Below are 18851 nucleotides of genomic sequence, written 5' to 3'. Positions count from 1 at the left end.
CTACTCCTGCCCAAATGGTCAAGTGTGTGGTGATGGACAGATTCATCCACTCCCTTCCCAGGCCAGTACAGACCTGGGTTGCCCAGGGTGACCCACGGAACGCGGACAACCTGATTGGCCTAGTAGAGAGGTACCAGGTTGTCTAGAAATCCCTCGTGGAAACTGGACATCGCCACTACCCCGTACTGGAATACTCAAAGGGGGGCAGCTCCCCACGGAGGGGGTCTAGAGCCACAAGCAGGGCGCATCCCAATCCTGCTGTGAGTCCCCCAAAGGCTGTTGTTAAAGATGTGGTCTGTGGGTGATGTCAGTCCTGGACACATAGCCGCCCTGTGTCATATGTCCCCTGAACCTATGGACTGCAGCCTAAGCCGGCATTGTTCCTTTTACACTTAACCGGCCTGTAGTGTGGACTGTCAACCGGCAAAGGGCTGCAGCCGTGTGTCATGTCAATTAATGGGGTAATGGTACTTGGACTTGGGAAGTCTGGTGACCCTGATTACACTTTCCCACCAGTTGATCCCTGCCAAATCTGTGGGTATTTGCTGTATACACGGAGATGCCAAGGACTACCCTGTGTCCAGAGTAATCGTGGGAACAGATTGCGGTGCCCAATCCCATGAGGTCGGGGTAGTCAAGGCCTTGATACATTCAGTCATATTGGGGCGAAATTTTTCCTTGTTTTGGGATTTTTGGCAAAAGGTTGGTCGTACCGAATGTCTCGGACAAAAGCCAGATCCCTCGAGAAGAAACTCCATCAAAAACAAAGATGGAGGCATTTCCCCTGTGTGTCCTAGTTGGTGAGGAGGACAAGACGGTGACTGAGAAGACCAACCTCCCTGAATTGGAAATGTCTAGATAGAACTTCTGGGACTGCTCAAGTTAGAGACCTTACCTTAAAGGGGGCGTTTAACAATGTTACGGTGTTGCTCAAGAGCTGGGGGCAGACACCAGCCACCACACTTTGCAGTTAATGGGGAGTTATTGTATCGGGTAACCAAACTGAAAAGAGGTGAGATGGTGGAGCAGTTGTTGGTTCCAGGACGCTATCAGCGGAGAGTTTTAGACATTGCCCATTCGCATGTTTTGAGGACGACATTTGGGTGTAGCGAAAACTTAGGAAAGGATAATGCAGAGGTTCTATTGGCCCGGATGTTACCGGGAGATCCTAAATTATTGTAGGTCCTGCCCCACTTGCAGATAACCGCTCTCTCTTCTCACTTCCACAGTCCTCTAGTCCTGTTACCTGTGATAGAGGTCCCATTTGAGAGAATTGCCATAGACCTAGTAGGTCCCTTAGTTAACTCGGCACGGGGGCATCAATACATCCTAGTGGTCATGGATTATGCAACCCAGTATCCAGAAGCGGTACCACTAAGGAACTCTTCGGCCAAAAGTATCGCCCAGGAACTTGTCCATATTTTTTCCAGGAGGAGCCTGCCAAATGAGATCTCGATGGACCAGGGAGCCCCCTTCATGAGCAAGATGATAACGGAGCTATGTAACGTCCTCCAGATTATGTAAGCAGACGGTCCTGGTTGCACCTGATTTTAGCAAAGAATTTGTGGTCCAGACAGATGCTTCAGAAGTTGGCTTGAGAGAGAGATAAATAGTGAAGAACATCCCATCCTGTATCTGAGCTGGAAGCTCTCTTCCTGCAAGAAAAACTATGCCATTGTTGAGAAAGAGTGCTTAGGCATGAAATGGACCGTGGATACGCTGAAGTATTACCTACTAGGTCGTACGTTTAATCTAGTGTCAGACCATGCCCCTCTGAGATGGTTAAGGGAAAAGAAGGGTAAAAATGCTTGCTTGACTAGGTGGTTCTTAGTCTTTCAGGACTTTAGTTTCCACATAGAGCATAGACCAGGGAAGTTACACTGTAATGGCTCATAGCCATATGTGAGAAAAAAAACGTTTCGTATTCTGGACTGAAAAAAAGGACCCGTGTCATGCAAGTGTCATGCGATTTTCATGAGAGGACAATGCAATTTTTCACCCTTAGCATCCGTATGCAATACACTTTTTTTCTCTGCAACTATTATTCTACAATCATTTACAGGATAATTTACAGTGTTCTATGCTATAGAATGGTAATGTATCCGTAAAAATCATATGGCATATGGATGGTCCATATACCGTTAGTTTTTTTTCTAGCACCCATTGACTTGCATTGGCAAGTCTCGTCCAAGATACGCTGCAAATCGCAGCATGCAGCAATTTTTTTCTCGGTCCGATTTCAGCTGAAAAAAATCGCAGATGAGATGTAACCCATTGAATAACATTGGTCTGAGTGCAATCCGATTTTTTATCGGATTGTACATGTCCGTTTTTCTCCAAGTGAGTATGAGCCCTAATGCTGATGCCTTCTCCAGAATTCCCTGTTTGGTGTCTGAAGGTGCCAAAACCCCTGGCTTTGGGCAGAGGGGGGATATGTGACAGGGTCACTGGAAATGTGAGGGGAGATATGCATCACGAAGATTGCTATTTTCTGTGATGTGAAACACAGACGTTTCTCTCCAGCATGTTTTCGACAGCATGGTATGTGCTGAGGGGTTAATGAGCCTTGGGTTGGGTTTTTTGTGAGTGGTTGTAAGAGATGGGCGGGATGGCCACTCACCATATCTCCACCTCAAGGGTGTGGTTGGGGAAGTTAAATGTCCAGCTACTGAGTTTTTTTCTCTGTTGAGTGTCAGGTGCTCAAGTGTAAGCTGAAGTGTGTTCTTTCCACAAGGCCAGAGCCACAGTGGAAAGGACTTTCTAGGTGCTGTTGATTTTTCACTTATGCCAAAAAGGGCACGATTATGTTTTCTGGATAATGAAGTAATAAACCATCCACGGACTTTAACCCAAGTGTTCCTGTGTCTACCTCTGAGAGCAGCTGAGTAAGTCGCATTACCACAATATATATGTACTCACAATACAATTGTATATCGAGTTGGCATTAATGAATATGTAATTCCCAATATTTGAAGTACGTGTACATACCTCTACCCTCAGTAGAAATATGGCAGTACAAACAAGTAAGGAAAAAAATGAGATTACAGTCACAAAATGCAATAAAATATTATTTTATCAGAAAACAAATTGATCAAGATATTTGCAGTGAGTCTGCAACATAGCAGAAAGGAGGCGCATAAAACATAGAAGTTAATAGAAGTAAAAAATGCGGAAAAGGGGCTGCTGTCTAGATGGTTTGCATATGTGAATCATTATTGTAGTATATAGTAGATGCCTATTGCATCATTGCTGATATGTGATGCAATTATGCAATACACATAGGAATACACATAGGTATGACACATATGCAAGATAAATCATCAACATGGATCAAAGCATAGAATATGTTAATCTTGGTACAATAAAGTGCATATTCAAGTAAATTCTGATACACTGATCCATGGGATCCATGAGTACCAATATAATAAAGTGCCAATGTAACATGGCGCGGGTCGGTATCCGTGGGAAAGGTACTTGTCTCTTATGCCCCGGAACGTTACATGAAGGTGGGGGTCATGGCTGGGTGTGTGGATTTGTGCTATGGGGGAACTTACAGGCCACAAGTTACTGATGACTTTGGATTGGCCATGACCAGATGTGGAAGACTTCAATGAGGGAGACCACCAGTCGAAATCAAATTAAACATTCCACTTAATTATAACTTTGTGGGAATTATGTACAGTAGGTAGCAGGTACACAACTTTATGAACGTTTCCTTCACCATATGGAGCACCTTCACAACCAGTTTACTCATTTGGTCGCTCCACAGTTTCACTCTACTTCACCACAACCCAGCCCAGTCCAGATTGCAAGAGTTTTATTCTAAACTCGCAGTTCCATGTCTTCTTTCCCCTCAAGGTAACTATGTTGCCAATATGGCCGGTACTTAATTTCTCTGTCACTTACGCCTTGTAACTCCCGCCCGGGACGCTCTCTTCATCTCACGTACCCTGTCCCATCTTGGCCCGTTACCTATCTGAGTTATGAACTCTGCTCCATTTGATCACTCTGTCCTCCTGTCGGTTTTCTTTTTCTCTTCACTCCGGTTCACTCTAACCACCATCTCGGTCTCTCCTTACTTCAGAGACATCCACGTCATGTGGCATTGCTTACTGTCCAAACCTTAGGTCTACTTCAGACACACTGACGTCCTTACAGGAAACTGTCTTGGTCCCTTCACTTTAACTCCTCCCACTCTGTTCTAGTCCCACCAACCATTAGCTGTAACTCTCCATACTGTCGGACAGAACACAATACCAAGACTTCTTTAACGATGGCTGTCCTCAGCTATCTGAAACCTAGAAGACACTAATACACTTTCCTGCACACTAATATTAAACCAGTTGAAGTCCTTATCTTTTCCCAAGAGCGATAAAGACCCGGTCCTACTTGGTTAGGACCCAGGAACCACGACCATTTGAGTAATTTTTATCTTTCTCCTAACCCGGCACCAGCCCTTCGAGTTAATTTGGCCCCTCTGAACAAGGGCCCTCAAACCAACACAACACAGCATAGTACTTCCCTTTCAGGGTAGCCCTTTTCATCAAGGGCATAGTCCATTGTCCCCCATCTGTCCATAGAATGGGGACAGAGTCCTTTTACGCCACTTCTGTCCACGAGATAGGCACACAGTCCCTTAGGGACAGCGTCCATCTTGGATTAGACTGAGGGTGTAGGAACCTCGAGCGGCTGCAATGTCTCTTAATCCAGCAGGGGAATGCGCAACGAACGCAAGAAAACTGGGGGACGGGAACACACTTCGGCCATCTGTGGCCAACAACGTGGGGGATACATGTGGGTCCTAGACCCGCTGCACTGTGTCCTTCAGGAACCTCTAACTGTCCCAATTATTAGGTGCAATAAGCACAACATGGCCTGTTTCAGGTTACAACTCCATCCTCTTCTCACAGTTTACTGGTCTTCTTCAGACAGCATTTAGACCCAGGTGTCATTCTTAATCCAGCTTTCTATACATATACAGCCAAGTGTGCACATTAGGCCACATAAACAGCAGCTGGGTTGGCTACTGCACCTGGCAATCCCATATGTTCTCCACCCACGGCTCCCACGGCCGGGTACCTCTACTCATGGCTGCACTGCTGCGGATGGTACTTCGGACCCTGGCCCCATCTTCACTCTGGAGACAGTTACCTTGCACCACCCTTGTGGACCGTCTTCTTTTAGGAATTTCACCCACTCTCTGGGATGCAAGCTCTGTGTGTAGGAGGGAACAGGGCCCCGCTGAAAGGAGCGAGAGTTCACATATACTGTGTGCTTAGTGCATTCCTCCTCCAAGAAGCCATGCCACGACCTCGTTTGAGAGCAGGCGACTCCCACGGGACTGATGGCCGAAGCCGACAGGCAAGACAGATGAGCACGGCTGGTAGGCAGGCAACGCAGGTAGACAGGCAGGCTTGGCTGGCAGACTGAGAGGTGGACACGGCTGATAGACATGCAGGCAGCACTGGTAGCTGAGGGCTGGAGAGAGTGTTTAGAACACAAACAACAACTTTGCACAGGCACCTCCATTTTGGAGGAGGAACCTTAAATAGGGGCAGTCCTCCGGCCATTGGCCAGTGACTTTTTAGAGGGAGGGAGCGCATACAGTGCCCGGGGATCTGAGCACGGTGCGCGCACCCCGGGCCGACGCTGCGGTGAAGCCAGAGGGAGGAGCGGGGTACGCCAGACCGGGGCCGCAGCAGTGAGTGGATTGGCATTTCTGCCGGGCAGAAGGCAGAGATGCCGATCATACAGTGCCCCCCCCTTTATGCCCCCTCTTCTTCAAGCTCGCAAGAAACTTTTCTAGAAGAAGAGGAGCATGTATGTTCTCCCTGGCTCCCATGACCTCTCCTCAGGACCAAACCACTTCCAATCCACAAGAAAGAAAGTCTTTCCTCTTACCCTCTTGATGGCCAAAATGTTCTCTACCTCAAAGACGTCCTCAGCGGAGACTGGAGCTGAAGGTGGTACCTGGATCGTCAGAGAAAAGATTGAGGACGATAGGTTTGAGGAGAGACACATGAATGGAATTGGGGATCCATAAGGAAGCAGGGAGTTTCAACTTGTACACCACTGGATTTATTTGACTCAGAATCTTGAAAGGACTGATAAACCGCGGACCCAACTCGTATGATGGTATCTTGAGATGGACATATTTGGAGGAAAGCCAGACCTTGTCTCTCGGACGGAATAGAGACAGATTCAGAAGTCTCTTATCAGCATGCTTCTTCATTCGCCCTGAGGACTGTAGCAGCATAGATTTAGTGTCCTCCCAAATCACTGAAAAGTCTCTGACGAGAGACTCCGCAGCAGGATTGTCCACAAAAGTAGAAACAGGAAATGGAATATTGGGATGCTGACCGTACACCACAAAGAACGGAGACTTGGCAGAGGACTCACTCACATGGTTGTTGTAAGAAAATTTGGCCCAAGGCAGAAGTTCTACCCAGTCGCTATGGTGAGCGTTGACAAAGTGCCGAAGGAAACTAGTGAGGATCTGATTAATACATTCTACCTGCCCATTGGACTGAGGATGATAGGCCAAAGAGAAATCCAACGTGACATCCAGCAGCTTGCACTTGGCTCTCCAGAAGCGTGAAGTAAACTGAACTCCTCTATCCGACACAATATGAAGAGGTAGGCCGTGGAGACGGAAGATGTGACGGATGAAGTCTTTAGCCAGCACAGGCGCAGAAGGAAGACCTGGCAGGGGAATGAAGTGAGCCATCTTGGAGAAGCGGTCAGCGACCACCCATATGACAGTGCAACCGGCCAATACAGGAAGATCCGTGATGAAATCCATAGCGATGTGTTGCCATGGAGCAGAAGGCACGGGTAGAGGGAGAAGTTGACCAGTCGGAAGTTGCCTAGGTGTCTTGTTACGGGCACAGGAAGAGCAAGCCGCGACAAAATCCGCAACTTCCTTGCCCAGAGTCAGCCACCAATAATGTCGGGAAATAAGCAAAAGCATCTTTCTCTGACCGGCATGTCCAGCCAGTTTGGATGAATGACCTCAGAGTAAGACCCTCCTCCTATCCGGAGCCACCACAAAGGTTTTACCAGGAGGAAGAAGAGACAGGTCAAAAGAAGCAACAGTCAGTATTCTGGAAGGGTCAATGATGTGTAGAGGCTCCTCCTCTTGATCGGTAGACAGGAATGAGCGGGAGAGTGCGTCAGCCTTAATATTCTTGTCTGCCGGGCGGTAATGGTGAGTGAAGTTGAAACGAGAAAAGAACAGAGACCATCTGGCCTGACGAGGATTTAGTCTTTGAGCAGACTGCAAGTAGGCGAGATTCTTATAGTCTGTGTAGATGACCAACTAATGCAGAGCCCCCTCTAGTAAGAAGCGGCACTCCTCCAACGCTAATTTGATGGCAAGCAGTTTCCGATCTCCAATAGAGTAATTGCGCTCGAAGGGAGAAAAGAGCTTGAAAAAGAAGCCCCAGGTTACCATTCGCCCGGACAAGGATTTCTGGGTGAGTACTGCTCCGGCCCAGAGGCGGACGCTGCCAGAAGCCAGAGGGAGGAGCGGGGGACGCTGGACCGGGGCTGCGGCGGTGAGTGGACCGGCGTCTCTGCCGGGCAGGAGGCAGAGACGCCGACGCTACAACCATCTAATTTCTCTATCTCCTCTGCATGTCTTCCTGAGTCACTCCTTACACTTTACTTTACTGAAGCGACCACACCCCACTGTGGACTGGCACTTCCAATCAGGACAATTTCTCCGGTAGGCATAACCTCTGGAAGGCTGGACAGCTCTTCGCGCCCTTTTGTACCTTCTATGCCCACATTGGGTGGGTCCTTCTCGTTGTTCTGTGCGACTAACTGCCATTATGGGCATGCCTCTATCATGTGTCAGGCTCCTCATATCGTCACGCCATGGCCAATAGTAATAAGAGCTACATAGCGCATCCCCCGGCCCCTATGCAAATCATGGAAGCGCATCCTCCTATCCGGAGCCGCCACAAAGGTTTTACCAGGAGGAAGAAGAGACAGGTCAAACGGAGCAACAGTCATTATTCTGGAAGGGTCAATGATGTATAGAGGCTCCTCCTCTTGATCGGTAGACAGGAATGAGCGGGAGAGTGCGTCAGCCTTAATATTCTTGTCTGCCGGGCGGTAATAGAGAGTGAAGTTGAAACGAGCAAAGAACAGAGACCAGCTGGCCTGACGAGGATTTAGTCTTTGAGCAGACTGCAAGTAGGCGAGATTCTTATAGTCCGTGTAGATGACCACCGAATGCAGAGCCCCCTCTAGTAAGAAGCGGCACTCCTCCAGCGCTTATTTGATGGCAAGCAGTTTCCGATCTCCAATAAATTAATTGCGCTCGAAGGGAGAAAAGAGCTTGAAAAAAAAGCCGCAGGTCACCATTTTCCCGGACGAGGATTTCTGGGTGAGTACTGCTCCGGCCCAGAGGCAGGCGCTGCCAGAAGCCAGAGGGAGGAGCGGGGGACGCTGGACCTACAGTACAGACCAAAAGTTTGGACACACCTTCTCATTTAAAGATTTTTCTGAATTTTCATTACTATGAAAATTGTACATTCACACTGAAGGCATCAAAACTATGAATTAACACATGTGGAATTATATACTTAACAAAAAAGTGTGAAACAACTGAAAATATCTCTTATATTCTAGGTTCTTCAAAGTAGCCACCTTTTGCTTTGATGACTGCTTTGCACCTTCTTGGCATTCTCTTGATGAGCTTCAAGAGGTAGTCACCGGAAATGGTTTTCACTTCACAGGTGTGCCCTGTCAGGTTTAATAAGTGGGATTTCTTGCCTTATAAATGGGGTTGGGACCATCAGTTGTGTTGTGCAGAACTCTGGTGGATACACAGCTGATAGTCCTACTAAATAGACTGTTAGAATTTGTATTATGGCAAGAAAAAGGCAGCTAAGTAAAGAAAAATGAGTGGCCATAATTACTTTAAGAAATGAAGGTCAGTCAGTGCGAAAAATTGGGCAAACTTTGAAAGTGTCCCCAAGTGCAGTTGCAAAAACCATCAAGCGCTACAAAGAAACTGGCTCACACGAGGACCACTCCAGGAAAGGAAGACCAAGAGTCACCTCTGCTTCTGATGATAAGTTTATCCGAGTCACCAGCCTCAGAAATCGCAGGTTCACAGCAGCTCAGATTAGAGACCAGGTCAATGCCACACAGAGTTCTAGCAGCAGACACATCTCTTCAACAACTGTTAGGAGGAGACTTTGTGCAGCAGGCCTTCATGGTAAAATAGCTGCTAGGAAACCATTGCTAAGGACAGGCAACAAGCAGAAGAGACTTGTTTGGCCTAAAGAACACAAGGAATGGACATTAGACCAGTGGAAATCTGTGCTTTGGTCTGATGAGTCCAAATTTGAGATCTTTGGTTCCAACCACCGTGTCTTTGTGTGACGCAGAAAAGGTGAACGGATGGACTCTACATGCCTGGTTCCCACCGTGAAGCATGGAGGAGGAGGTGTGATGGTGTGGGGGTGCTTTGCTGGTGACACTGTTGGGGATTTATTCAAAATTGAATGCATACTGAACCAGCATGGCTACCACAGCATCTTGCAGTGGCATGCTATTCCATCCGGTTTACGTTTAGTTGGACCATCATTTATTTTTCAACAGGACAATGACCCCAAACACACCTCCAGGCTGTGTAAGGGCTATTTGACCAAGAAGGAGAGTGATGGGGTGCTACACCAGATGACCTGGCCTCCACAGTCACCAGACCTGAACCCAATCGAGATGGTTTGGGGTGAGCTGGACCGCAGAGTGAAGGCAAAAGGGCCAACAAGTGCTAAGCATCTCTGGGAACTCCTTCAAGATTGTTGGAAGACCATTTCCGGTAACTACCTCTTGAAGCTCATCAAGAGAATGCCAAGAGTGTTCAAAGCAGTCATCAAAGCAAAAGGTGGCTACTTTGAAGAACCTAGAATATAAGACATATTTTCAGTTGATTCACACTTTTTTGTTAATTATATAATTCCACATGTGTTAATTCATAGTTTTGATGCCTTCAGTGTGAATGTAAAATTTTCATAGTCAAGAAAATACAGAAAAACCTTTAAATGAGAAGGTGTGTCCAAACTTTTGGTCTGTACTGAACAACCATCTCATTTCTCTATCTCCTCTGCATGTCTTCCTGAGTCACTCCTTACACTTTACTTTACTGAAGCGACCACGCCCCACTGTGGACTGGCACTTCCAATCAGGACAATTTCTCCGGTAGGCATAACCTCTGGAGGGCTGGACAGCTCTTCGCGCCCTTTTGTACCTTCTATGCCCACAATGGGTGGGTCCTTCTCGTTCTGTGCGACTAACTGCCATTATGGGCATGCCTCTGTCATGTGTCAGGCGCCTCATATCACCATGGCTAATAGTAATAAGAGCTACATAGCGCATCCCCCGGCCCCTATGCAACTGTCTCGCCCAGGGGGATATAGGGGACTCGGTACCCGGGCCTTTTACCTTGTCTAGGATGTCACGGCAGTCGGCTCCTGGGCCCGTACTCTGGGGTCTCTCTTGAAAAGGGGTTTTAGTGTACAGTTTGTCTCGTGACGCCACCTGAGGTTTCCGGTAATAGTTACCGGTTCTGCTGCAGAACTCCGGGGGTGATGGGATGGCAGCTGGGATTTTTCTGCTCCCCACAGGCGGAGCGGGGCCCCGGGGCAGTGTAGGTACAGATGGTGATACTGGGCGTTGCAGTGCAGAAGAGAGAGATGGCGCAGCGGAAATAACTGACGGAGGCAGGGGAGTGCAGTCATCCGAGTTTTACTCACAGTTCTGTTCAAGTTCCTCAGGTACACTGTACGGGTGTCAGCCTCCCGCGTTGCACTACGTCTACAAGACAAGGGGTTCAGCACTTTCTCAAGTATATCAGGAGCGCTTGACGGAACCCCGCTTTCTTTATGTTCCTTACTAGACCGACTTCTCGCGCCGGGTCTTCTCCCTCCTGCCTTGCGGTTCTCCACACAAAGTCCCGATCGGGTACTCTGAAGTCAATCTGGGTAACGTGGAGTTCCCGGACCTATTTGGTGCCCTTCACGGTGACTAGGGTGAGGTTGTGGCAACTGCACCATGGAAGTGCAGAAGCCTCCGGTTTTTCCAGCCGAGACCTGGAGTAACACTGCTGGTCCAGGGACCGGTTCCCTTCTTGCGGCCTGATCCCTCTGACACTTGGCAGACTCGGGCGTACGGGTGTCTTCCTGCTCCTTCCGTACCCCTGGGATCTCTTACGTTACCGGAGCCTTTCTCCTCTGCTCCCCTCCTGGGCCTCTCTTACTAGGCCCCAGTCATGGAGCAGAGCTCCTGAAGAGACTCTGCTCCCCTCCTCTCCTTACTACACACTGACTGAACTTCTGAACCATCTACTCTAAGATGGCTTCCCTATATATACCTCCTATAATGGTGCTCCTCAATTCTACATCCTCCACCCACACCCACTACTGGTTCCCCCTCTCTTTGGTTCCCCCCACTCCAGCCAGGGACAGGGCAGCAGAAAAAGTGCATAATGCCCTTCCAGCCGGCCTGGAGTAGTGTAGTGTTGAATGCGGGTGTTGGAGTTCCGGGCAGCACGCCCTCCTTACCTGAGAGAAGGAGACACCACACCTCTGGGTGAGGTGCAGTATCTCTGTGGCCACTGAACCCTCAGGGGCGCCACACAACCATGGGAGTGCATCTTTCTGACTTGCTTTGTACAGGTTCCCCACCAGAAATATGACGTCAGACACCTCAACGGGAAAAGAGGTGCCTCTAATTGTTGAGGATCTATTTATTTCCTTCTATTTTGGATCTCAGTGCCTCCTTACCCTTGCACTGCTTAAGACTATGTAGCACTCTGCACGTCCATTGTGGGGATTCCTGTCACTACAGGACTCCACCTTGTAACTTACATGTACTCCAGTTTTTAAGTTTCTATAGAACCTTACTAACCCCCGAACACTCCCCTGATGATTCCTGCTTACGTGAAACGCGTTGGGAGGGTTCTATTGGGTTAACTTTTTGTCTATATTAAGACCACACTAGATTATTGCCCTTATCAGGGCAGGAGCAATTATGAGGGGCACGACAGGGGATTTTAGCACATTCTCCCCCATTCTCCTTGAGCTCCTAAATTATCCCCCTATTTCCTCATAAACTGTAAGCTTGCGAGCAGGGCCCTCACTCCTTTTAATATCTCAGTTATGCATATTCTGTAATGTTTTTTTGTCTGTTCAAGCCCCCCCTAAAATTGTAAAGTGCTGCGGAATATGTTGGCTCTATAAAAATAAAAAAATATTATTATTATTATTATCTACCTACGTTGAATCTTTATAACAAATGGGTGAGATTGATCCATTTTTTAATGTGCACTGTTGACATTGAGCACCTTTATTTGGTATTAAAGACCTTTATTAGGCCCTGGTTTGGTTATGTGTGTTATGTCTGTTTTACCCCATTTCGTTTTAATAATTTAAATAAAAGTTAATTTTTATCATTATGACTCTCTCATTGCTTATCCTCTACATTTCAAGTTGAGAGATTGGTGCCGCTATTATTGGCTGGGACCTAGCGTTGGTTTATGAAGGATGTATGAGGACAAAGGATGGGTGGGGCCAGTATACAGAGGGCACAGTATGAAAAAGGGAGCAGTGTGGGTAGGAACAGTTTTGGGAAGAGATAGCAAAGTGTGGAGAGGTGGCAGCATGGAGGGACACAGAAGATAGGGAGAGCATAGATGGACAGCAGCATGGGGAAAGTGTGAAGATCAGAACAGTGTGAAGTGGGGACAGTAGGAAGACCATAAGGGAGAATGGTGTGACATCATAGTTCATAAGGTATGATGGTGTGGCAGTTAAAGTTTATAAGGGCGGACAGTGTGATGGTCATAATTCATATGGGGGGATGGTGTGGTGGCCATAGTGTAAGGGTACACTATGGTAGGGGTCAGTATACAAAAAAAGGATATATGAGGGCACGGTATGGGCAAGATCAGTGTACAGAGTGAGGAATAGTATAATGGCACACTATGGAGAAGGGACAGTTTGAAGACGTGGCACAGTATGGAAAAGGAGTAGTGTGGGTTTGAACACGATGAAGAGGGGGCAAAGTATGGAGAGGTTGCAGCATGGGGTGACACTGAAGGTCAGGAGAGCATGGAGGGAGGAGCAGCATGAGGAGGCAATGTGGAGATAAGGACAGTGTGAAGTGGGGACAGTGTGGAAACCATAGTTCATAAGGGAGGAAGGTGTGGCATCATAGTCTGTAAGGTAGGAAGGTATTGCGTTCATAGTTCATATGGCTTGATGGTGTGGTGGTACAATTCTTAAGGGGGAAGGAGTAACGGCCATAGTTCATAAAAGAGAAGGGTGTGGTGGGTATACACTGATGAGCAAGAGAGTAACAATATTTTGAACTTTTGACTTTCAGGCTCCATATCTCACCATCCACTGCTGCTTCGAACGTGAGACTACTATCATTTTATAGACAATCATCTTGGCTATCTCATATATAAATTTGACTTGGAACTATTTAGAATATGATTAGTTATGCAGATTCTTGCCATGTCACTGCATTGTTACTGTTTTGCTCCTGGTGGTGAAAAAATCTTCTTCTTCCTGTATACTACAAATCACAACCTGTTCTCAGGTTGATTCTCAAGCAAAAGGTCACTGGTTCGAATCGAAGGAGCAGCCATGAAGAAGATTTCCCAAAAAAAGAGAAACAGCAACAGCAGCATCCAGCTCATCTATAGCGGTCTCTTGCCCAAGTAAGAAGCAATAAATAATCTGAACAACAGCAAAAATGTTTTTTAATATTAAACTCAATATTATATATATATATATATAGATATATGTTTCTCTATTAACTATGAATATATATATATATATGCAGTATGTATACATTTAGTCCATAGGTAAACATGAAAATTCCCGACTTGAGCCCGCAATCTACCCCTGCAGTAGCAGTGTTTGGCCGGGCATCTCATGCTTCAGTCTATCTCCAACGTGCTTAGGCCAGGTCAGGCAAGTGCCAGTTTTAACCCAAACAACCCAAAAAATCCAAGTGAACAACCCCGTCCCCTCTGCCCCCCACCAAACACCCATATCTATAGCCGTATAGAAGACTGCTTGCTATATACAATATACACACGTCCAAACACAACATATATCAGAACAATACACACTTAGGAATAAGGATACAGTGAGGAGGGATGTGTAACCGTATCATGTGGTGTACAGTACACTACCACCCCTGTGAATTGAGGGGAGGGGGCTGGAGCACAGTGAAGGGAGGGGTGCACACACTGACAGGATGGAAGGAGTGTCTGCTGGAGGAAGCCGGCTATTCTGTCTGCTGCTATCAGTCTGGATCCTCTACATCACCCGGGAGGGAGGGCGGGACGGACGGAGGATTAAGCTGTCACATAGGGCATAACATGGACTGACGTCCACTCTGCATGGCTAAGTGACACAGTGCCGTAGATCTGCTGCACATACGGCTTCCATCCGTACAGAATATATATATATATATATATATATATATACACACACACACGGATGATGCATTTTCTCCAGTGTACACACACTGTTCCCAGCACACTGCAATATACGGGCTCTAGTTGAAGCCCACCCTCACACACATACACACCGAGCAGCGCACACAGTGATTGGAGGTCCCTAGGCTATAGGCCTGGCACTACGGCTTACACCTGGCTCCTTCCCGGGCTCTGAGTCCTGATCTCCCCCGCAGCCAGCTAGGGGATTTGCCTTCATGCACCCGCACAATGTCCGGGAAGCATTACAAGGGTCCTGAGGTCAGCTGCTGCATCAAATATTTTATATTCGCCTTCAATGTCATCTTCTGGGTAAGTGTCATTCTTATCCTATTTCCACTTCTTCACTTGGGGTAGTTAATAATCTACAATGACTCTACACTTGCCTCCGTGTTTCACTCCAGGGGATGGTACAATCTATACTGTTTATATATGATTTATACATTGTGGGGTTCATGGATGAGATATGTCAGTTACTACATAGCCGTTGTGCCCTCTCTGGTCATTTAGGGTTACAGGTCGCTCAGTCGCCTCTACTAACATAGGCCGTGGGATTCAAATTTTTAACAGGTTCCCTACTTGGATGCAAAAAATCTGTATCTATGGTACGCAACATGTATTCCACCATAGAAACTTATTCCATAACCAAAAGAAAAAATGTCAATATTCTATATACTCTAGATATTATTGCAATAAAATATTTACAATAGTCCAAATACACTATATATTAATGTGAAATGCTAATAAATATATTATATCTAACAGTAGTTTGCTAGAAAGAACCTCCGCCTATAAAGTGTGCCTCCGCTTCCAGATTTCAATCTGGCTTACCACATCACAGTATAGATTATGTGCAAGTTTTGTACTATTGATGAGTGTAGATGATTTATTCGGATAGTGTTCCATGTGAAGGCAGGAAGCAATAAGCTTCCCAACTTTATGCTACAACCCTCCAAAACAAAAGTTTCAAGTACGACTATAGTATAAGAGGAAAGCTTAATGCACCAGAATTCTGAACATATACAGAGCCACAACCAAGCTCAGTACAAAATCCCATACTAAGTCAGATTACTCTACTGCCATAGACGTTTGCACTCTGTAAAACTATAGCTTCAAGCAGGGGCGGACACAGACTGTAGTGGGCCCCTGTGCAAGAAATTTTGGGGGGCCCCCCCTGCCCTTCATAAGGCAACAAAGTTATGTAAACATAACCCCCTATGTGCATCTCTCACCCCCCCATGTGCAGCTCTCACCCCCCGTGCATCTCTCATCCCCCCCATGTGCATCTCTCATCCCCCCCATGTGCATCTCTCATCCCCCCCATGTGCATCTCTCATCCCCCCCATGTGCATCTCTCACCCCCCCATGTGCATCTCTCACCCCCCCATGTGCATCTCTCACCCCCCCATGTGCATCTCTCACCCCCCCCATGTGCATCTCTCACCCCCCCCATGTGCATCTCTCACCCCCCCATGTGCATCTCTCACCCCCCCCATGTGCATCTCTCACCCCCCCATGTGCATCTCTCACCCCCCCATGTGCATCTCTCACCCCCCATGTGCATCTCACACCCCCCCCATGTGCATCTCTCACCCCCCCCATGTGCATCTCTCACCCCCCCCATGTGCATCTCTGATTCCCCCCACTCATAGTTAATTAATTGTATTTAAAAAAAATAAAACTTGTTATACTTACCCCCATGCAATCCCTGCAGAATCCTGGCGCTCGTCCACGTCGCTGCCACCAGGTTCTCCTGACGTTCGGCCATGTGACGGCGCCACATACATAGCCATCAGCTTTTGTTTTGGCCAAAAGATTTTTAAAGCCGCCACCATGATAAGGTAGACTCTTCTGGGCGGGCCCTACTCTAACCTATTATAATTTTCTTAAAATATCCAATACTCTTTTTAGATATATTTTTATTTAGTTTTCTTTAAGGGAATGTGTCATATACATTTTTTTTTTAAATGACCAATAATACCACATACAGGGAATACCGCCACACCATGACCAGACCACATATTACCACAACATAGTGACCGAATAATACCACACAGAAGGGAGAAAAACTGCCACACCATGACCAGACCACATATTACCACTACATTACTAATATTACCACCACATTACTAATATTACCATAAGTGTCATTATACACGGGAGCTCTATACATGGTATGTATAACGTAAGTGTCCAGGTAATCTAGTGATCACCAGTGAAATTATACACAGGAGCTCTGTATATAGTGTCAGTGTACAGGTAATACAGTGATCACCAGTGACATTATACACAGGAGCTCTGTATATAGTGTACAGGTAATACAGTGATCATCAGTGACATTATACACAGGAGCTTTGTATATAGTGTCAGTGTACAGGTAATACAGGGATCACCAGTGACATTATACACAGGAGCTCTGTATATAGTGTCAGTGTACAGGTAATGAAGTGATCACCAGTGAAATTATACACAGGAGCTCTGTATATAGTGTCAGTGTACAGGTAATACAGTGATCATCAGTGACATTATACACAGGAGCTCTGTATATAGTGTCAGTGTACAGGTAATACAGTGATCACCAGTGACATTATACACAGTGTACATGTAATAGACTGACTCACCGGTGACGTCTCTAGGTGAAGTCCTTCATCTTCGCTTTTCTCCTTCATCCAGCACAGACCGCCATCACGTCTTCCAGCCAGGACTCGTCTCTGCATAAAATAACACAGTTATCTAGAGCACATTCCCCAACTTCTACATTACGCAGCTGAATACAGACGTGCATCCACCATCAATATATGGTTAGTTATTATGCAACCTACCATTCCAAATATAAATTGTAATCCACCACTGTGCCCCCATTAACTGTAAATAGGCACTTAATATATAATTTAATTAGAACCTCTACTCTTTCCGCCAATTTGTTACCAGTCACACTCCTGCATCCGCAACGCCCCCTACTCTATACTTCCTGCTCCCCGCATTCAATATTTACATGCACCCCCTGCCCCAATTCATTATATCATGTCCGTGCTCTCCCCACCCCATCATCATTTATCATTTACTCTCCCCCACCCCACATTCGTTATGTGCAGCTCATTATCCCCCTACTCCCAATTCCCCCATGTGCAGCTCTCAAACCTCCCCATGTGCAGCTCTCATCCCCCCCATGTGCACATCTCTCACCCCCTCCCCCACATGTGCCCCTCTCGTCCCCCTCCCCCACATGTGCCCCTCTCTCATCCCCCTCCCCCACATGTGCCCCTCTCTCATCCCCCTCCCCCACATGTGCCCCTCTCTCATCCCCCTCCACCACATGTGCACCTCTCTCACCCCCCCCACATGTGCATCTCCCATCTCCCCCCCCACACATGTGCATCTCCCATCTCCCCCCCACCACATGTGCATCTCCCACCCCCCCCACACATGTGCATCTCCCATCTCCCCCCCCCACACATGTGCATCTCCCATCTCCCCCCCCCACACATGTGCATCTCCCATCTCCCCCCACCACATGTGCATCTCCCATCCCCCCCCACACATGTGCATCTCCCATCTCCCCCCCCACACATGTGCATCTCCCATCTCCCCCCCAACACATGTGCATCTCCCATCTCCCCCCCCCACACATGTGCATCTCCCATCTCCCCCCCCCCACACACATGTGCATCTCCCATCCCCCCCACACACATGTGCATCTCCCATCTCACCCCCCCACACACATGTGCATCTCCCATCTCCCCCCCACACACACACACACATGTGCATCTCCCATCTCCCCCCCACACACACACACATGTGCATCTCCCATCTCTCCACTCCTAGTTAATTGTATTTTAAAAAAAATAAAACTTGTTATACTTACCCCCATGCGATCCCTGCAGAATCCTGGCGCTCGTCCAAATCGCTGACAGCAGGTTCTCCTGACTTCCGGCCATGTGACGGCACCGTCACATGACCGGAAGTCAGGGGAATCATGAAGGCGCTGCTGCAACAGCGCAGCTCAGCGCTGAAAAGTCCCGGACCCGGCGCATAGCATGGGGCCGGGGGCCCCATGAGGAGAGAGACGCACAAGAGGGGGGCCCCCGAGGGGGCCCCTACCGGCCGGGCCCCATACTGGAGTCAGGGCAGTCATGCCCTGATGGCGGCCCTGCTGGAGGCTGGAGGGGCCCCCTCTCCCTCGGGGCCCCCGTTCAATGAACCGGCTGCACGGGCGGTAGTTCCGCCCCTGTCAAGTTTGGCCATAACAGTAATAAAGATATAGTGAGTTTAGTTATTTCCCAAACAAGAATGTTACCTCACATCATAAACCATACAAATGACTACA

The 18851-nt window shown here is 47.6% G+C and overlaps 1 protein-coding gene across 2 annotated transcripts in view; it reads left to right on the top strand.

Annotated features, from left to right (window-relative positions):
• LOC141153517 (tetraspanin-5) overlaps nucleotides 1-18851 on the top strand; it is a 215835-nt gene that overhangs the window by 12555 nt on the left and 184429 nt on the right. The window contains exon 1 of one of the 2 annotated variants that reach the window (XM_073638397.1): nucleotides 14338-14836. The exons of the other annotated variant lie outside the window; for it this stretch is intronic. Within the exon in view, the coding sequence (XP_073494498.1) occupies nucleotides 14756-14836 (81 nt within the window). The 5' untranslated portion in view covers nucleotides 14338-14755. Of the gene's footprint in view, nucleotides 1-14337; nucleotides 14837-18851 lie in introns of those variants that run through there. 2 annotated transcript variants of the gene reach the window in all.

This window comes from Phyllobates terribilis, unplaced genomic scaffold (genome assembly GCF_046119375.1).
Source record: "Phyllobates terribilis strain yellow unplaced genomic scaffold, ASM4611937v1 Scaffold_1__5_contigs__length_1240528914, whole genome shotgun sequence".
Classification (NCBI taxonomy): domain Eukaryota; kingdom Metazoa; phylum Chordata; class Amphibia; order Anura; family Dendrobatidae; genus Phyllobates; species Phyllobates terribilis.
The sequence above is the reverse complement of the archived record's forward strand: the minus strand, read 5'-3'. Positions and strand labels throughout refer to the sequence as shown.